Here is a 21041-nt window from a genome sequence, read left to right as displayed (position 1 = left end):
CGGCGGGTACCTTACCTGGTGCTAGGCATTGGGAGATGACAAAACCACTGTGCTTCCGACAAGGGGACGCAGATTCTGCTCACAACAGAGCCTCCCCAGGAAGGCTCTAGAAAGCCTTGCTCCAGGGAAGCCAAAGGCCCGAGACAGTCTCATCCGGGATGCTGTCCACGTCCTGGACACAGTCACCAGAACGAGTGAACAATGTCTCCCCGTCAGTCTTCTCGGGTGGCCCACGGTTCGTCCTAGCTGCTTTCCAGTCTGGCTTCTTAAATGTGCTTTTCTGGAAGAAGTCCCCCCTTCCCCCAGGCTTTTTTTTTTTTTTTTTTTTTAATTATTATTTGAAAAGCAGAGATACAGCCGTTTTCCATCTGCTGGTTCATTTCCCAAAGGCCCCCAACAATTAGACTGGGCTGGGCCAAAGCTAGGGGACCGGAAGTCAATCTGGGTCTCCCACGTGGGTGGCAGGGATCCAAGAACCTCAGGGGTCACCTGCTGCCTCCCAGGGTGCCATGAGCAGGACGCTGGACGGGGGGAAGAGCCAGGCGCTCTGATATGGGTGCAGGTGTCCCATGGGGCAACGTAACCACTGCCTCACTCGGCCCCCATGTCTTCTTAACTCCCATAGGTCACTTATACCATTCCTGAAGTTCCTTCTGAAGGGAAACAGAGGCTTCAAAGGGAACACGGTCCTCTGCACTCTGATCCTCATCGCTGGGAACAGCCGGCTTTCTTGGAACTGCTCGGTCCCAACGCTCTGGCTCATGCCAAGGGCCACTGGCGCATCACAGACCCTACCCAGAGACCGTAGCCATGCCACGAGGCCCCACTAAGCCCCGAGTAAGCCACCTTTCATCAGCACAAACGAAAAAGCTCTTTCTACTTGGAAGAACCAGATGCCCCAAACTCCTTACAAACTCAAAAGTCAGCACGCAGAATTCAATAGCTTTGCTGTACTGGATCATTCCCACGGTTGACCCTCATATGAAAACAAGTCACTTTGGAAATTTCTGAAGTCGCCAGGACTCCTTTATGGCACATTTCCAGCAGGCAGAGCAGGGTTGGCGCGTTCTCCGCGTCAGACCCGTGTTTGCAGTGTGCCGCTGTGACCCAGTATCGCAGTCGTTGGGGTCACCAGGTTCCTCCTGTGTGTGTGTTGGGGGGAATTGCTTCCTGATGCCTCACTTAGAGATCCTCCACGTGCCCTCTATGAGAGCTCCAACGTCAACAACTGCCCCCGGGAGATGTCAGGGCTGCGGGAGAAAACCAAACAGCTCCGAGTCCCAGGCACTGTTGCCAGCAGCCAGCCTGAGGTTCCTCCCCGGGGCCTGGCTTGTGGGGGCCCCCGCAGAGAAGACAGAGGTGAGCGAGAGAATTCAAACTGAAGACTTCAGCTCAAACATAGCCGGGCCCTCCCAAGCCTCTGTGCACCGACTTCCTCCCAAGCCGGTCTCACAGAACACGCATGTTATAAAGGATAATAAGACCTAGCATTTTTAAAATCTAAAATTAAAACCGTAATAATCTTACAAATTGACATTACCATTTAAATCACTATTTTGATGTTGTCACAATTTGTAGAGCTTTAATGCCATTTCCTGATCTTATCTGATAAGAACGGGGTTCCCCAAGATGGGGCCAGTGTCGTGGCACAGTGGGTTAAGCTGCCACCTGCAACACGGCATCTTATATGGGCGCCAGTTCAAGTCCCGGCTGTTCCACTTCCAATCCATCTCCCTGTGGACGTGCCTGGGAAGGCAGCGGTTATGGCTCAAGTCTGTGGGCCCCTGCACTCACGCTGGAGACCTGGATGGAGTTTCGGGCTCCTGGATTCAGCGTGGCCTAGCCCTGGCCATGGCAGGCATTTGGTGAGTAAACCGGTGGATTGAAGATCTCTGTCTCTTCCTCTCTCCAATGTTCTGCTCTTCAAATCAATCAATATTTAAAAAATAAAGTTGTGTGTCACCAACACCAACTCCCTGCTCGGGGTCTCTGGCTGCGGTACCAGGGCATCTGCATCTTTCCCAGGAGGCCACACACTCAAGCTAACACTGGGTCTGTCCCTCCATGGTCAGCAGCACACTCGGGATGGAATTAGCATCCGCTCAGCCACTGCTCTCAACTTCAGAATCACGAGGGGGAACCTCTAAAACTAACGGGGCCTGGAGTCCGTCCCGAGACTCATGGCAATGACCTGGGGTACAGCCTGGATCCCAGGAGACCTGGAGGCTCACGTGTACTGCTCATGCGCAGCCGAGGTTGAGAACCACTGCCGCCACACTTGCTCTCCGCCACTAACGCTGCCGGGAAAGTCCTGGAAGGGCACTTTCCATTTGTTCCCAATTAGCGATATTCCAGGAGGACACCAGCAGTCTCTAAAATGAAGGGTTTTAAGAAATATTTCAATGATGGAGCCCATGGTGGAATAAGCCTCCACCTGTGGCGCCGGCATCCTATATGGGCGCCAGTTCGAGACCTGGCTGCTCCTCTTCCAATCCAGCTCCCTGCTAATGGCCTGGGAAAGCAGTGGAAGATGGTTCAAGTGCTTGGGCCCCCGCACCCATGTGGGAGACCTGGAAGAAGCCCCAGCAGTTTTGGCCATTTGGGGAGTGAACCAGCAGATCAAAGACATCTCTCTCTCTCTCTCTCTCTCTCTCTCTCTGCCTCTCAAATAAATAAAAATTTCAATGATGATAACAAACAGGTCAATTCAATGATGGCTAATGGCTGAGTAGAAAGGAAGGAAGGTAGAACAAAGAACAAGGCGATTATATCCAGGATGTGTGAAAAAGATCCTAACAGTAAGAAAAATACCATCAACGTCCAAGAATGGACAAGAGAAAGGAGCAAAAGGCGTTTTACGTCGAAAGACCCGCAGTGCCCTATAGGCACATGATAAGACACTCCGTGTTTAGCAACCCAGGAGCTGCAGATTCAAACCACAGGAAGTCAATGTCCCATCACCTCTTACATCAGGACACCTACATGGCAAGTCTGTTCCTACCAGACTCGCCTCGTCCCGCTGCTCTGGCTAGTGCTGGCCCGGCGGCTGTGGGCAACAGCCTGGCACACCCAGACAACAGGAGAGGCACAGAGCCCGGGGCTGGGCCACCCACCAAAGGTGCCTGCCCTCACCCTGAGCACCAACTCCTCTGGGCGCCAGCACACATTTCGAGGAAAGCCAAGACAGAGATGCCCACCCAGAAGGGCTGTGTGGTTGGATTTTCGGTTTTGTTTGGTAATTGACAAGCGGATCCTGAAATTCAGACAGAAATGCCAAGGAATCACAATAGCCGAAACAATCCTGCGTAACAACAAAGTTAGAAGACTTTCAGTGGGGCTGGTTCTGTGGCGCAGTAGGTTAATCCTCTGCCTGCAGTGTCAGCACCCCATATGGGTGCAGGTTCAAGACCCAGCTGCTCAACTTCTGACCCAGCTCTCTGCTATGGCCTGGGAAAGCACTGGAAGATGGCCCAAGCACTTAGGCCCCTGTATTCACACAGGAGACCCAGAAGAAGCTCCTGGCTTCAGATCAGCCCAGCTCTGGCTGTTGGGAAGTGAACCAGCAGATGGAAGACCTTTCTCTGTCTCTCCCTCTCACTGTCTGTAACTCTACTTCTCAAATAAATGAATTAAAAAAAAAAAAAAAAAAAGCAGTGGCGTACACGGTACCTAAAACTTACTATACTGCTACAGAAACCATCAGACAGGCTCAGAGGCAAGAGTGATGCCGTGGACTAACACTGTTGAGTCCAGAAGGAAACCCTCCCATTTATAGAGGCTCTCCATAGACCCTCCTACCACATAGACCCTCACCTCCTATCATCAGACCTTCTATCAGAGACATCATACATATCCTTATCTCCTACCAAATAGCCCCTTACCGCCTAGCACACACAAACTTTCATTCAAAATGGGCTGTAGAAGTAACTGTAAGTGCTAACACCATAAAATTTCTGGAAGACAAGACAGGAAAAAAATATCCTCATGACCTGGGAAAGGCAAAGAGTTCTTAGATACAAGGAATTCATTTCTAGAGTTAACAGCAAAAATCCAAACAATCTGATTTTAAAATGGACAAACAACCCGAATAGGTATTTCTCAGCAAACGATAGCCAAATAGTCAACCAGAACATTAACAAATCATCAGGGAAATGCTAACCAAAACCTCAGAGGGAGACCATCTCACTTCCTACTCCGTTTAGGAAGACTGTCATCACAGCGGGTCCAGGCACCACTGCGGGTGCTCGTGTCCTATCTGTATCCGAGCGCTGGTTCAGCACCAGCTTCCTGCTTCCCATCTCGCCTCCTGCCGGTGCACCTGGGAAAGCAGAGAACAATGGCCCAAGGGCCTGGGCCCCTGCCACCCACATGAGAGCCGCGTGGGGTTCCAGGCTCCGGGCTTCAGACTGGCCCCACGCTGGCACTTGTCACAGGCACTGGGGGAGTGAAGCAGCAGGTGGAGGATGTCTCTCTGCACCTCCCCCTCTCTGTCACTCTGTTTTTAAAAAACAAAAAGATGAACAACATTGCTGGGGGGATGTAGAGAAGGAGGCACTCTCAAACACTGGTGGTGAGAATGTGGATGTTCACAGCCAGTGTGGAAACAGTAGGGAGGTTCTTCAAAAAATCAAAACTAAGCAACCAAGGAGGAGAGGCAGGCGCCTGGCAGAAGTGAAGATGCCGGCTCAGACCCCTGAGTTTCGCCCAGGAGACCGCGGGGGCGCATACGGGGGCGAGGCCTGACCTGGATGACGATCTTCAGAGCCTTCACTTTCTGGTCGGAGGCCCAGGCGTCCTTCAGCGACTGGTTGAGCTCCTCGATGCGGTTCACGTAATCCTGCTGGGTCAAGTTCAGCAGCTCCTTCTGGGATCCCTGGGGGCAGAGGCGCAAGAGGTAGGCACAGAAGCAGACCCCCGCTCAGTCACCGCCCCTGCACGCACCCCAAGTGCTGGGGGAGCACGGGTCTCTGGATTTTGCCGGTGTCCACCCCAGAACTGACAGCTCTGTCCTACATCAGAGAGCCTGAGCTTAGCCATGGGGGCCCGGCAGGCCCGAGCCAAGCATCTGACACGCCGCAGAGAAGACAGCCACGCTCATCACCAATGTGTACCAGCCGGGGGCCACGCCCAGGGAAACAAGGGTTTCGAAGGCAGAGCCACAGAGGCAGACAGACAGAGAGCTTCCATCCACTGGCTGACTCCCCAAATGGCCACAGCGGCAGGAGCTGGCCCAGGCAGGAGCCAGGAGCTTCATCAGGGTCTCCCATGTGAATAGCAGAGCCCCAGGCACTCAGGCCATCTTCCGCTTTCCCAGGTGCATTAGCAGGAAGCTGGATCAGAAGCAGAGCCAAGGGGCCGGCGCCGCGGCTCACTTGGTTAATTCTCCGCCTGTGGCGCCGGCATCCCATATGGGCGCTGGGTTCTAGTCCCGACTGCTCGCCTTCCAGTCCAGCTCTCTGCTGTGGCCCGGAGGGCAGTGGAGGATGGCCCAAGTGCTTGGGCCCTGCCTCCACATGGGAGACCAGGAGGAAGCACCTGGCTCCTGGCTTTGGATCGGCGCAGCACGGGCCCTGGCAGCCATTTGGGGAGAGATTCAGCAGAAGGAAGACCTTTCTTTCTTTCTCTGTCTCTCTCACTCTCTAACTCTGCCTGCCAAATAAAAAAAAAAAAAAAGGAAGCAGAGCCAGGACTTGAACTTGTGCTGATGTGGGATGCCAGTGTCACGGGCAGTAGCTCAACCTGCTGCGCCACAAACGCTGGCCTCCCAACACCCGAATGTAAGAGAGTCAAGTGAGGGAAAAGGTTCATCTCAGAACGAAAGACAAACGGAAACACGGCCCAGACTGCAGACTGATGGGCTCAGAAAAGGCTTCCTGGAGGAAGTAGCACGTGAGACCAACTCAGGGGAGGCCAGGGGTAGGGAGGCCCTGGGGACGAGGCTGCTCAGGACAGGGGCACACGGCAGCCAAGCGCGGAGACCGGGCACAGCCACGGCGCACAGCGAGTGCTCCTTCACGCTCAGCTGTCCTCGGGAGCTGTCCCCACAGCTTACGGGAGGGAAGTCAGCTACCGCCCACGAGACTGGGAACCAAACTGCACGGCCATGCGCAACTTCCCAAAACCAACGGGAAGGAGTCTTCATGGAGGAAATAAGGGTGAGTGGATAGGGCGGGCACTGTGGTGCACCAGGGTAGGCTGCCGCCTGTGACCCCGGCATCCCATATCGGAGTGCTGGCTCAAGTCTTAGCAACACCGCTTCTGATCCAGCTCCCTGCTAATGCGCCTGGGAAAACATCGGAAGATGACCCAAGTGCTTGGGCCCCTGCCACCCACACAGGAGACCCATATGAAGCTCCTGGAATCGCCTGGCTGCCGCGGCCACCATCTGAGAACCCATGAGGCCGGCACTGTAGTGTAGTAGGCTAAGCCTCTGTCTGCAGTGCCGGCATCCTATATGGCGCTGGTTCGTGTCCTGGCTGCTCCACTTCCGATCCAGCTCCCTGCTGATGTGCTTGGGAAGGCAGTGGAAAACAAACCAAATGCTTGGGCCCCTGCACCTGCATGGGAGACAAGGATGAAGCTCCTGGTTTAAGAATGGCCCAGCTCTGGCCACTGCAGCCATTTGGAGAGTGAACTAACAGATGACAGGCCTCTCTCTGTCTCTAACTCTCTCTGCCTCTCAAATAAATAAATAAATCTTTAAAAAGGAAAAAAGAAAAAAAAAAAAAAAAAAAACCCTAGGAGGACCCTGCACCAAGGGGCAAGACACAGGATCGGGCAATGCAATCGCCATGAGGCCCGTGGTAGCTTTCAAAGGAGCCTCACTGGATCCACACAACTGTTCCTTATTCCTCTACAGATTAGGTCATCGCCATCGCCGAGAGGTGACTGCCAAGGTCACCCTGCCAGGAAGCCATCTGCAGACTGAGGGTAACGACACGCCCACTGCGGACACGTGCCCGGCACTGAGCACTCCATGTACGGAAACTCATCCACTCGCTGCCGCAGCCCTCGGGGCAGGTAGCTTTTACCATCCCCATTCCACAGGTAAGTAAACTGAGGCACAGGAGCAGTTAAACACCTGCTCCAAAACCGCAGAATTACCAAAGCTGAGATGCACGTCCAGGCAGGCTGGCCCGAGACCACCCTCTCACCTGGCATGCCACATAGCCTCTCCTCTCCCATGTCCAGCACCAGGCAGGTCAGGACAGGACTGTGGGCATCTGAACAGCACATGCCCCAGCCCAGGGCAAGAAGGTGGCATCTGTGGCTGCCTGGTGAAATCTTTCAAAGAGAAGCCAGAAAGCTGCATTTGTCTGTTAACTTTCTAAGTCTTTAGAAGTCGGCAAATGGTGCCCATTTTTTCCAAAGTGCACACAGGCCAATTAAAAGGTTCCTGCGGGCCATAGGCAGCCCGCGCGGTGGCCAGGCGGAGCACCGCCTTTGTATTACATGCGCTGCCACGCAGCGAGGTGGCTCCAGCTGTCATGAGACACTGTCCCCAGGCAACCAGGGTTTGCTGAGGCATCAGAGTGAGCAAAGAAGCCTTCTAAACACCACCAGGCCGACTCAGACCCCCAGGAGCTTGGCCAACGGCGACCCTGGCATTCTGTCCCAGATCAAGCCGAAGCCTCGGGAGGCCCAAGCACACGGCGCGGCTTGGATGTTCATCCAGGAGCCGCCAGCGACACGGATCTCACGCGGCAGACAGGCTGAGAAGCGCCCCACCCCCCCACCCCGCACCGCGCTCACCTCCTCAAAGTCGTCCAGCTCCTCCAGCCGGGTGCGAACCTTCTCCGACATGGCGGACGCGGCGGTCCCAGCTTTGCCTAGGCAGAACGGATGTGTGTCACACAGGTGGCTTTTCTCTTACGCCAGGACCGCGGGATGTCCGGCCCGAGGGCCATAGATGGCCCGCGAAATCATCTGGTCTGCAGCGCAAGCTTCAGTACATCTACAGCAGGCGAAGTTTGAACTTGATCATTTTGTGTGGCCCACGGACGATGTGGTAAGTCTCCAGTAACCCCATCCTTCAAGATTAATTCAACAAGCAGGAGCCAGTGGTTCCCCAGTGAACGTGCTGCAGAGCAGTGAGACCCCCTGGTCCAGAGACTACACAGACTGGCAGGGGACACAGAGCTGCTTCGTTCAGGGACTAGGGGTTGGCAGACTGAGCACGTGACACCCCGCCCTGGCGCATCTGGATTTTCACAAGGGACAAAGACTTCACGCAAAGCAAAGGCTCTCAAGGGCAGTTTCCCGGCTGCTGGCGGTAGCTCCGTTGCTCTCCAACTGAAATCTAACTGGGGGCTGGAGAGGGTTTAGGAGTGGGGTTAAGAGGCTCACATCCTAGGGCTGGCGCTGTGGTGTAGCGGGTAAAGCTGCTGCCTGCAGTGCCGGCATCCCGTATGGGCGCCGGCTTGTATCCCGGCCACTCCACTTCCAACCGAGCTCTCTGCCATGGCCTGAGAAAGCACCAGAAAATGGTCCAAGTGCTTGGGGCCCTGCACCTGCGTGGGAGACCTGGAAGAAGCACCTGGCTCCTGGCTTTGGATCAGCTCAGCTCTGGCTGTTGCAGCCATTTGGGGAGTGAACCTGCAGATAGAACACCTCTCCTTCTTTCTGCATTACTTTGCCTTTCAAATAAATAAAATAAATCTTAAAAAAAAAAAAAAAAAAAAAAAAAAAGAGGCTCACACCCCCTATCAGAGGGCCTGCGTTTGAATCTCATCCCTACTTCTGATCCAGTTTCCTGCTAACGCGCCTCCTGGGAGGCAGCCGATGAGGCTGAGCATTGAGGACCTGCCATGCGTATGAGTAGACCCAGAAGGAGTTTGACTCCTGGCTTTGGCCTGCCCAGACCCAGCTGTCCAGGCACCTGGGGCCTGAATGAGCAGATGGAAACTCCCTCTCTCTCAGCCTTTCAAATGAATAAAAGATTTTCAAATAAGTAAAATCAAACAGTAAGCTTATGTTTTACTCCTAGTAACCACTTTGGTCTTTTTTTTTTCATGCTCTAAACCTCTAGTTTATTTATTTTTTATTTATTTGTCAGGTAGAGATATATAGATAGTGTGAGAGAGAGAAAGGTCTTCCTTCCATTGGTTCACTCCCCAAATGGCCGCTACAGCCGGCACTGTGCCGATCCAAAGCCAGAAGCCAGGTGCTTCCTCCTGGTCTCCCATGTGGGTGCAGGGGCCCAGGCACTTGGGCCATCCTCCACTGCACTCCCGGGCCACATCAGAGAGCTGGACTGGAAGAGGAGCGACCGGGACTAGAACCCGACACCCATATGGGTTGCTGGCAGCGCAGGTGGAGGGTTAACCAAGTGAGCCACAGCGCCGGCCCCATGTTTGTTATATTTTAGTTCTGTGTCTTTAAAGTCTAGACAACTTTCAAACAGCAGGATTGCACAACACATTTTATAAAATTACATCAAATGTAAAGGCAGAATTTTCCCATCAAAACAGAAAAAATTCATCTTACCTTTTTCAGACCCCATAAACAGATTCTGCAGAGACATAAAAATTCATTAATATTGTTAATCTAAAGCAATCCTATAGTCATCATCTTCCCAAAAACTATCACTTATCCAACTGAAGATGCAATTCCACATTGTGAAAGGGAAACACAGGTCACTAGAGAAACCCAGATTCCAGTTTCTACTGGGCCCTCCCAGGGGGCCTGTGAGCGCCAGCAACCGCACAGCGCAAACACTGAACCAGCTCTCGCTCGCTCTCAAGTCAGCGTCTCTCGCCCTCTACGCCGCTGCCACCTGGGACCGATTAAGTCTCTTCTGGGGAACCCTGGACTGCGCACAGTAGGCTGTTCCGGGGCCTGCATCCCATCAGATGCCAGCAACACCCTCTCCCCTCTTGCGAGGGCCACAGATGCCTGCAGAGCCCTGGGAGACGCATGTACTCCCAGCCGACAATCACTGCTCGGACACGCTCAGGAAAGCCACGAGAGAACTGCTCCGTGGTCCAGCAGCTCTGGCTGGCTTTGTGCTCAAGAAGGAGCCACTCAGGAGCCAAGAGGGAAGGGAGAGCCCTCCCCGGAGTCTGCGAGCTCAGCTCCCTCCCTACTCACAGCCCCCACGCTGGGAAGGGCACTAGGTCACGTTTCTTGGCTTCCCCTCCCCCATGTGTGGGAGACCCGTAACCAGAGGTACGGAGGGCGGCTCCGCAAGTCTTCCTATTCCTCCTCTGCTCCACCCATCTGGACACCAGGCGACACTGGGTTCAGCAGCGCAGCAAGATGGAAAGAGCCGGAACCCTGGCAGCCTTGGAGGTGCCACACCAGCCCCAGTCTGTCCCCCTCCTTCTCAGTGGAGGGAGAGATGCACGTCACTCCTGTCTACGGCACAGCAAGGTGGGAACTGGATTTGGCTTCTGAGCTCATGCCACTTAAACTCCAAAGTCCTAAGTTAACAGTACTCTTCGGGTGGAAGCAATCAGATAAGGGTGTGGAGCGGGGGGGGGGGGGGGGGGGGGGGGGCAGAAGGTGTTCTGGCCAGGGGCTGGGTATGCCCCTCACTCTGCCTGCTGGTTCATCACAATACCCTGTCTCCACCCATACTCCATGCTCCAACGGCGGCCCCACCCTGGGCCGCCCACCTCCAGGACATGAGCTAAAGGAAGCCCCTGCCCGTCCCAGGTTAGCTTCTCGCAGAGGTTCCGTTACCTAACAAAAAGCTGACTCAGACCAGTGGCCAGAGAGGCTTATGAACAACTGAGTAGGATTCTGGGCGCACCTGCTCTCAGCGCCCCCGGGCCTGGCTTAGGGGAAGGCGAGCCTTGAGCTTCACGCAGGACCCCCGCGTGTGAGCCACTGCGTCACGGAGCAGCCACGCAAAGAAGCACAGGGCAGCTGCCCCACACCCGGAGGCGCTCTCCTTGTTCGGCACCGCAGCCGCCCCAGGAGGGGAACCGGAACACGGCAGCTTTGTCTCTGCACTGTGCCACAGCCCGGACTGGACAAACCCATCAGCGCGTTTTCCCCCAAGGAACGCTGGCGTCAGATGGGAAGCTCACAGAGCGACAGGACTTGGGACGGGGAGCGAGGGGGGAATTGGGGGGCCCCAGCCAAGGTCCATGGGACTCACGATGGACAGCTTTTCCGTGGTCGTGTACCGGGCCAGGATCTCTCCCCGCTTGTTGGCCCAGGGCTCAAAATCCGATCCCAGGACGGCGTTGTCGTCTCTCTCACGCCTCTTCCTGGCGCCGTCCTAAAGAGAGGCAAGACGGGGTCTTCAGCAGCCGCGTCACTGGAATCCTTAGAAGCATTTCTGGGCCAGAGGCTCCGACCTTGTCCTGCGCATTGAACCCCCTTGGTCTCTGGCTAAGCACCGTGCGTAACAGTCATTAACTACACAAGAGTAAAAAAAGAAAAAGTGCTAAGCACAAGGCAAACAGTCCTACCGTGGAATAGATCTGTCAAAAGGCTTATAGTGACAAAAGAAATTTTTCAGGTCATTGCACCACAAATGGCCAATTAAGAAAAAAATAAAAAGCTCAACTTCATTGAGAATCACAGGAAGGCCAATGGAAAAACAGCACTTTTCAACTATCAGGGTGGCAATGCTACAGTGGCTGCTCACGGCCAGCTCGGTAAGAGACAGGACACCCAACACCGCTGGCGGCAGGATGACGAGATGATGGCCTTCCAAACCCCAAACACCCAGTGCCCGTGCCCCGTCAGGTGCCGCCGGTAGGAAGCGGTCCTGCAGAAATCTGCACACGTGTGCACCGAGTCACACGTATGGTCAAGGGACACAGGGCGTCACCATTCATCACAGCCAATACCAGAACCCACCTACATGGACATCAGGAGACAAAGCCTAGGGTTACAAGGCAGCCACGCAGAGCACCAAGGCTGTTCTATGTGTTCTAACACAGAAGGTTCTCTGGGACATAGGGTCACGGTAAAAATATAGCACAGGGCGTTGGATGCAGAGTTGACACCCACGTCTCACACCAGAGCGCCTGGGTTTGATCCCTCACCCTGGGTTCGGATTCCAGTTTTAGGTCAATGCAGACCCTGGGAGGTGGCAGTCAATGGCTCGAGTGATTGGAACCCTGCCTCCACGTGCGAGATCTGGATTGCGTTCCTGGCTCCCGGCTCTAGCAGAGCCCTAGGGGGAGTGAACCAGCAGGTGGAAGCTTGATTGCTCTCTCAAAAGACAAGAAAAAAATATTTCAAAAATAAGTTTCAGGAGCCAGCGCTGTAAAGCAGTGAGTTAAAATATCGGTTATATGGCCAGCATTCCACATCAGACTGCTGGTACAAACCCCGAATCCTGAACCCCAGCTGCTCCACTTTCCATCCAGCTCTCTGCTGATGCACCTGGGAAGGCAGTGGAAGATGGCCCAAGTACCTTGGGGGTCCCTGCCACCAACACGGGAGACCTGGATGGAGTTTCTGGCTCCTGGCTTCAGTCTGGCCCAGTCCTGGTTATTTCAGGCTTTTGGGGAGTGAACCACAGGATGGAAGATCTCTCTCCCTCTCTGCTGTTTTTCAGAAAAGAAAAAAAAAAATGGGGCCGGTGCTGTGGCATAGCAGGAAAAGCCAACACCTGCAGTGCTGGCATCCCATATGGGCACCGGTTTGAGTCCTGGCTGCTCCACTTCCAATTCAACTCTCTGCTATGGCCTGGGAAAGCAGTAGAAGATGGCCCAAGGCCTTGGGCCCCTGCACCCACGAGGGAGACCTGGACGAAGCTCCTGGCTCCTGGCTTCAGATCAGCGCAGCTACGGCCATTGTGGCCATCTGGGGAGTGAACCAGCAGATGGAGGACCTCTCTCTCTCTCTTTTTCTCTCTGCCTCTCCTTCTCCAACTCTGACTTTCAAATAAGTAAATGAAATCTTTACAAAAATTTGTAAATGAGTTTCAGAAAAAAGTATTAGGCATATGCAATACAGCACAGGACGATGGCTGGCTGGGTGGATTGCGCCGTTGGACAGGCAGGATCCTGATACCGGTGTGGGTGGGACGCAGCACATCCCTCTCTCCAGCTGCCCCTCTGAAGGGAGGTTACAAGCCTTCCCACAAGCAAGGCCGAGAACGGACAGGAGTGCGTTTCCAGAAACGCCTGCTGTGTAGTAAGCAGGCACTGCTACTGCTGTTGTCACCACTGCTACACACACACGTGTGGACGTGCTCACAAACGGTCACCACAGGGATCTGCCAAAGCGACAAGGGAAAGCTGTGGACGAATACGCCACGGCGGCCAGCCCTGGGCTCCAGGGATGCAGAACGCGATCAGGGCTCCCCCTGCAGGACTGTCAGCAGTGCTCGACTCTTTTACAATAACCGTCAGCGAATCACGCTGGGAATTACGTAAGAGCAAAGAACCACAGAAGCAAGGAAATGAAAGGAAAGATTTTAAAGAGCTTTCAAAAAGGGCAGGCATTTGGCCCATAAGTTAAGCTGTGGGTCAGGGACGCCCACGTTTGAGTACCGGAGTCCCACACCCGGCTCCAGCTGCCGACTAATGCAGACCTGGGGCGGTGGTGACAGTGCAAGTGCTGGGGTTCCCGGGCTGCACCCCAGCTGCTGGCCGTGGCCCCTAGGCGGGGACAGTTGGGGAGTGAGCCAATAGATGGGAGTTTTCGTGTTTTTTCTCCCCCTCCCTCCCCTCTTCCTTTCCCTCCCCCACTCCCTCCCTCTCCCCTCCCCCCTCCCCCTTCCCCTTCCTCCCCCCCTCCCCCTCTCTCATAAATAAAGGAAGGGAAAAGCCTTCCTGGATCTGGGCACTGCCCTGTCCTTTCAGTGACGGGCAGTGGATCTGAATCGTTACGGCCAGAACACACCTGTGCACTACCCGTGCAACTCACAAGCAGGCAGCAGGAAACCACCCACCTCTGCCCCCGCAGACCCCACCGCCCAGCCCCCGCAGGAGCACCGCAGGCCAGGGTCTTACCGTGCCTGCTGCCGTGGCCGTGGGGTCGGCGGTGGCCGCGAACATGGAGAGGGGGTCGGTGCCATCGAGCACGCTGCTCAGCGGGTCCACCACCGAGCTGGAGGAGGAGGAGGACGTGGAGGAAGTGCTTCCCTTCCGGCTCAGTTTCTTTGTCTTCGATTCCGTGACCTGTGGGGAACGTTTGCGCAGGTCAAGCGGGGTCCCCCCGACCCTTCCCCAGCGCAACCCTCGAGTGGGCTCTTTCCTCTCCGTTGGGTGTCACAGCCCACGGTCACCGGCACAGCGAGTTATCAACCTGCACAGGGGCTGCCTTTGCTGTCACAAACTGATGTGGCTCAGACTCATGGCTGTCGAGGCCGGGAAGGCAGGCGGTTAAGGCTAACAGGCGTGGAGAAAATCCAACACCGGCGCGCCTGGGGCACAGCAGGTTAAGCTGCCACAGGCAACACCCACACCCCACAGCAGCGCGCCTGTTTGCGTCCCGGCTGCTGCTCTTCCAACCCAGCTCCCTGCTGCTGTGGCTGGGGATGCAGAAGATGGCCAAGTGCTTGGGCCCCTGCCACCCACGTGCCAGACTCAGATGGAGTGGCCAGTTCTTGGTTTCGGCCTGGCCCTGGCTTGGCTATTGCAGCCATTTGGGGAGTGACCCAGGGGGTGGAAGATCTCCTCCGACCCGCATCACTCTGCCTTTCAAGTGCAATTTAAAATCTTTAAAAAAGAACAAAATCCAGCATTTCGAGAAGCCCTGGGCAAACTCACGGTGATGGGCTTCAGCGGGTGGTACTCCCCGAAGTCCAGCGGCACAGCCTCCAGCCGACACGACGCCAGCTCAGCTTTGTAGTTGCGATTCCTGGAGTGCCTGGGAAGCCGGGCAGGGGAACAGGTTAGGCGACAGGAACCTTCTGCAGAGACTTCCTCCATGCTGGAGAGGTTCAGAGCAAATATTCCTACCAAGGTCAGTAAGAAACTCGGAAGCGGGGTGGGCACCCAGCACAGCAGCTAAACGCTGCTCATGACACCGACTACCCATCGCCGAATGTCAGGGTTCAAGTCCCAGCTACACTTTGGAGCCCAGCTTTCCGCTGGTTAGTACCCTTGGGGGCAGCAGGTGATGGCTCAAGTACTGGAGTCCCTGCCACTCCATGGGATACCCAGATTGAGTTGCTAGCTCCTGGCTCTGGCCTGGCCTAACCCTGGCTGTTATGGGCATCTGGGGTGTAGAAGAGCAGATGAGAGGGGGCTGGCATTGTGGCACAGCAAGAAGCTAAGCCTCCACCTGCAGAGCCAGCATCCCATACAGGCGCCCATTTGTGTCCCGGCTGCTCCTCTTCTCATCCAGCTCCCTGCTATGGCCTGGGAAGGCAACCAAAGATGGCCCAAGTCCTTTGGCCCCATGGAAGCCACATGGAAGACCCAGATGAAGCTCCTGGCTTTGGTCTGGTCCAAGCCTGGCCATTGTGGCCATTTGGGGAGTGAACCAGTGGATACAAGATCTGTCTATAACTCTGCCTTTCAAATCTTAAAAAAAAAAAAAAAAAATGGAGAAGGGAATTTTTATTTTTAATACTGCTGTTGTAAATAACTTTAAGAAAACATTTTCCCTTCCTGAGAGCCCATGTGAAGCCACTGTGTTCCCACTTTCTATCATTTGTTATTATTTTTCTCCAATGTGCTCTCTGCTCTGTGCCACTTCCTGCAGTTGGGGAAGTTAAGGCATTTTCTACTAGTCCTGGGTCTGTGGCTAACAGCTAATAGTGACCTCTACTGGACACTTTCTCAAAATCACGATTTTTTTTTTTTTTTTTTTTTTTTTTTTTTGCTGCTGCCACCACAGCTAATAGAGTTGGTAAAAAAAAATTCTCCCGAGTGCCAACCTCCACTAATGCAAAGGGCCAGTCTGGTCCCCTGGCAGCTGCCACAGAGTTGCAGCGAAACTCTCCATACCTCCCCTGGAGGCTGGGGCTAACTTTCAACTACTCCAAGTGTGAAACTTGGACCACCAGTGATGGCACCACCCGGGGAGGGCTGAAACAGCCCAGACACAGAGCCAGCATCTGCAGCTTAACAAGACCTCCAGGTGGCTTAAAGGCACATTAAGGCCAATGACTCCTTATTTTTAAGTGATTTACCTCTGATCAAACAAACAGAAATCCCATGGCAATTTACCAAATCAATGTCCTTATCCTGGAAATACTAAATGCTTTTTTGCCAGCTTTTAATTCTCAAGTAATTTTTTGATTACCGACTGCATCTGACTACACACCTCCCTCAATGCTATTTTTTTTTTTTTTTTAATTTAAAATTTGGGCCAGCATTGTGGCATAGCAGGTAAAGCCGCTACCTGCAGCACCGGCATCCCATACGGGTTCGAGTTCCAGCTGCTCCACTTAAGATTCATCTTTCTGCTATGGCCAGGGAAAGTAGAAGATGGCCCAAGTCCTTGGGCCTCTGCACCCATGTGGGTGACCTGGAGGAAGCTCCTGGCTTCAGATTGACACAGCTCTGGCTGTTTGCAGCCAACTGAACAGTAAACCAGTGGATGGAAGACCTCTCTCTCTCTGCCTCTCCTTCTCTGTAACTCTTTCAAATAAATAAACTTTAAAAAAAATTAATATTTGAGCTGGCGCTGTGGCTCAATAGGCTAATCCTCCGCCTGCGGTGCCAGCACCCTGGGTTCTAGTCCTGGTTGGGGCACCGGATTCTGTCCTGGTTGCTCCTCTTCCAGGCCAGCTCTCTGCTGTGGCCAGGAGTGCAGTGGAGGATGGCCCAAGTGCTTGGGCCCTGCACCGGCATGGGAGACCAGGAGGAAGCACCTGGCTCCTGGCTTCGGATTGGCGTGGTGCGCCGGCCTCAGCGCGCTGCTGCGGCGGCCATTGGGGGGGGGGGGTGAACCAATGGAAAAAGGAAGACCTTTCTCTCTGTCTCTCACTCTCACTGTCCACTCTGCCTGTCCAAAAAATAAAAAAAAAAAATTAATATTTGAGAGGCATAGCAACGAAGAGATCAATCTCCCATCTGCTGGTTCACTCCCCAGATGCCCGCAGCAGCCGGGACGGAGCCAGGCTGAAGCCAGGAACCAGCAACTCCATCTGGGTCTCATACGTGGGTGGGAGGAACCCAGCAGCCGTCACCTGCAGCCTCTCAGAGTACGCATTAGTGGGAGGCTGGGAGCCAAAGCAGAGCCAGGATTGGAACCCAGGTGAGACGCGGCGGAACCCAGGTGAGACGTGGTGGAACCCAGGTGAGACGTGGTGGAACCCAGGTGAGACGCGGCGGAACCCAGGTGAGACGTGGTGGAACCCAGGTGAGACGTGGTGGAACCCAGGTGAGACGCGGCGGAACCCAGGTGAGACGTGGTGGAAGCCAGGTGGTGAAGAGGCTTCCGTGAAATGTTGCAAGTGAAGCATTTGTAATCACTGTAAATAGAGCGGCAGAAACACCTTTCCCCTCTGGGGTCCTCCTTGGTGTCACCACTCACTCACAGACGGTACTGAGCGCCTGCAATCACAGTACTCACAGTCGGTACTGAGCGCCTGCAATCACAGTACTCACAGACGGTACTGAGCGCCTGCAATCACAATACTCAGTCGGTACTCAGCGCCTGCATCACAGTACTCACAGACGGTACTGAGCGCCTGCAATCACAATACTCAGTCGGTACTCAGCGCCTGCAATCACAGTACTCACAGTCGGTACTGAGCACCTGCAATCACAGTACTCACAGTCGGTACTGAGCACCTGCATCACAGTGCTCACAGACGGTACTGAGCACATGCAATCACAGTACTCACAGTCGGTACTGAGCGCCTGCATCACAGTGCTCACAGTCGGTACTGAGCACCTGCAATCACAGTACTCACAGATGGTACTGAGCGCCTGCATCACAGTACTCACAGAAGGTACTGAGCACCTGCATCACAGTACTCACAGACGGTACTGAGCACATGCAATCACAGTACTCACAGACGGTACTGAGCGCCTGCATCACAGTGCTCACAGTCGGTACTGAGCACCTGCAATCATAGTACTCACAGACGGTACTGAGCACCTGCAATCACAGTACACAGTCAGTACTGAGCGCCTGCATCACAGTACTCACAGCCGGTACTGAGCGCCTACAATCGCAGCTCAGTCTAGCGGGGAAACAGATGAACACCACCGTCACACAGACTCCAGACATCGAAAGGGATTGTGACACCGCAGCGATTAAGGCAGCCTTTTCCTGGTGTTCTGACTGCGGTGTCGAAGATGCACGGAGAAGGCGGACGTTCCCTGGGAGAGCAAAGTGAGGGCGTGGAGGAGCCCAGCGGCACCGGTGCCCCCCGCTGTGGCGAGGGCGGGCAGCCCTTCCCCAACACAAGCCGCAGCATCGCCCTGCGCTCCCGCGGCGGAGGGCTGCAGACCCTCGCACCGCCCCACCGCCCGAGGACCGCAAGATGGTCTCCCTGGGCGGCGGGGCTCGGCCTCCGGGACCCCGCTCGGGCCCTGTCCTCCCGCGAAGCCGCCCCCGAGCCGCGGGTGGGGCCGACCGCTCGGTCCTCCGTCCGGGCCAGGGCGGACGGAGGGCGGCCACGGGTCCAGCCTTCCCCGGAACCGAGAGCCCAGCGCGCAGAAACTCGGGTTTGCTTTAGGGGAGGAATGGACAGGGGGGCTCGGCCGGCTCGGGGCCTGGGCAGATCAGGAACCCCTCGGCGCGGGTTCGGAGTGCTCCCGGCGATCGCGGGAGATTCCGGGGCCGGAGCAGCCCGCGGGGTGCGGCGGGAGACCGTGCACAACCCGCACAGACAGAGAGACCCGGGCAGAACCAGGCACAGCCCCTGCCCCAGGTCCACCCGCCGCTCCTTCCTTACCAGGGAAAGGCAGACATCTTGCCGATCACATGACCACCCGCCTCCCGGCCGCCAGCCCCGCGTCTCTCTTTTAAAACAGCGCCACGCCCCGCCAGGCCCCCGAGATCCCGTGGCCGGCACCGCCCCCCACGCGGGGCCCGCCCACCGGCGCCATGATGGTGAGGGGCAAGGGCCTCCGCTGGCGCCATGATGGTGAAGGGCAAGGGCCTCCGCCGGCGCCAAGAGGACGAGGGGCGGGGCTTGGTGCAGCTGCGCCCTCTAGAGGAGGAGAAGAAACCCCAAGGGGCGGAGCCGAGATGCTAAGCGAGACCTGGGCTGGAACGAGGGTCTCCGGGTTCCTCTCGCAGGCTGCCTTGTGGCAAATCGGCTGTGGGGGTGTAACCCACGCCCCAGCTCTAGGCCAGCACCGACGATTGGGCGTGCAAGGGCTGCCCCAGACAAATACGGTGAACTGAACTGGGAGCTTGGAGCTCGCATTTCACCCATCTGTTGCACGGCCGCACGTTTCTGTGTAGGTGTAGGTCTGTTTGGGGGGGGGGAGGTAGAATGTGTGTGCGCTGTGGGTAGAGCCGCCACCTGCAGTGCCGGCATCCCATATCAGCGCCTGGCTGCTTCACTGCCGATCCAGCTCTCTGCTATGGCCTGGGACAGCAGTAGAAGATGGCCTAAGGCCTTGGGCCCCTGCACCCCATGGGAGACCTGGAGGAAGCTCCTGGCTTCCAATAGATTCAGCTCCAGCCTTGCAGCCAGTTGGGGAGAGAACCAGCGGATGGAAGATTGTCTCTGCCTCTCTGTAACTAAATATATGTGCCCCAGGGTTTCTCTTCTTGCAAAAAAAAAAAAAAAAAAAAAAAGGCTGGAAGAAACAGCCATCCTTCAAGCAATGCTCACTGTGTGCGTGACTTCGTGTCTTCCTCTCTGCAAACTTCTTTTTTAAAAGAAAGATTTGTTTTATTTATTTGAAAGAGTTACAGAGAGGTAGAGACACAGAGAGAGGTCTCCCATCTGCTGGTTCACTCCCCAGATGGCTGCAACGGACGGAGCTGCGAGGATCCGAAGCCAGGAGCCAGGATCCTCCTCCAGGTCTCCCACGTGGGTGCAGGGGCCATCTTCTACTGCTTTCCCAGGCCATAGCAGAGAGCTGGATCGGAAGTGGAGCAGCCGGGACTCAAACCAGAAGCCCTATGGGATGCTGGCGCTTCAGGCCAGGGTGTTAACCCGCTGCATCACAGCGCCGGGCCCTGCAAACCTGTGGAATAAACACCTCTGCCAGCCCATCAGACACACAACTGGCCCCCGCGCCAGGCTGCCCAAGCTGGGAAGCAGAGCGGTGGGGGAGGCTGGATGAACCCGACGACCCCATCAGATCCGCGACTTTCCCAGAGACGGTGGGAAAGCCAGGTCCCTCTGCGGAGGGCGGGGGGCTCCTTTTCTACAGGCCCCGTCCCAAAGCCAGCACCCAGCACCCAGCAGAAGCCGGATTTCAGGCAGGCAAGCGCAGCGCACTGTGCCTTTTCTCTCCGTGGGGACAAACGGTGCCCTGACTCAGGGGGCAGCGCCTCTCAGCTGCCACTCGCCTGGCGATCTTCTTAAAACGCAGCTTGCGAGGCCATGCAACGTCTCTGCGTTCCTAGGGAGCTCCCCAGGGCAGGGCTGCTACTGGTCCCCTGGGTGCAGCGCACGGGGCAGAGAAAGGGTCGCGCACCCTTTGACATGTTCAGCCATGGTACCCTGAAACAGGCTACCTCATGCAGAGCGTGGCCAAGGGATGCCCCCACCACGGGCTGAGAAGATAAAAAGAAGTAGAAAAGTACTTTATTGTCAGCCATGGTTGTTACTCTTAGAGCTGCTGTTAGAAGCTGACCAAGGCCCTGATTGCACCGTATCATAGCCCGGGTTTATTTGCAGAATTCAACGATTAGATATCTTTCATTTATTTATTTATTTGAAGGGCAAGGTACAGAGGAGAGATTCCACCTGCTGGTTTGCTCCCCACATGGCCACAATGGCCAGGGCTTGGCCAGGCCAAAGCCAGGACCTCCACGCGGGTCCTTCCTGCTGGGCTCAGTCTGAGCAGTGGTCAGAGCTGGCAGTCACAGCCACTGTTTCCCACGTGGGAAGTCCAGAGGAGGTGAGGGGCAGCCAGGGGAAACGTGAGGGGCCTCTGGGCCTTGCAGATGGTCAGAGGCAGTGTCCTCGCAGTGGGCGGGAGGTGAGGATGTCCCCTCAGTGGGTGCGAACGAGGAGCTGCATTCACATTAGACTGGGG

General features: G+C 55.5%; 1 protein-coding gene across 2 annotated transcripts in view; it reads right to left on the bottom strand.

Moving 5' to 3' along the window:
• The window catches only part of VPS35L (VPS35 endosomal protein sorting factor like), a 92031-nt gene extending 73107 nt beyond the window's left edge, over positions 1–18924 (bottom strand). Inside the window, exons 1-7 of one of the 2 annotated variants that reach the window (XM_002711807.5) lie at positions 18773–18924; positions 14682–14781; positions 13923–14090; positions 11105–11227; positions 9487–9511; positions 7753–7829; positions 4745–4873 (exon numbers count right to left, since the gene is read on the bottom strand). In XM_002711807.5, the coding sequence (XP_002711853.2) occupies positions 4745–4873; positions 7753–7829; positions 9487–9511; positions 11105–11227; positions 13923–14090; positions 14682–14781; positions 18773–18789 (639 nt within the window). In that variant the 5' untranslated portion in view covers positions 18790–18924. Of the gene's footprint in view, positions 1–4744; positions 4874–7752; positions 7830–9486; positions 9512–11104; positions 11228–13922; positions 14091–14681; positions 14782–18021; positions 18201–18772 lie in introns of those variants that run through there. The other variant, XM_070064787.1, reaches the window with a different exon arrangement.
• Positions 18925–21041: the final 2117 nt, after the last annotated feature.

Source organism: Oryctolagus cuniculus, chromosome 19 (assembly GCF_964237555.1).
Source record: "Oryctolagus cuniculus chromosome 19, mOryCun1.1, whole genome shotgun sequence".
Classification (NCBI taxonomy): Eukaryota; Metazoa; Chordata; class Mammalia; order Lagomorpha; family Leporidae; genus Oryctolagus; species Oryctolagus cuniculus.
Note: the sequence above shows the minus strand (reverse complement) of the source record. Positions and strands in the feature narration are given on the sequence as shown.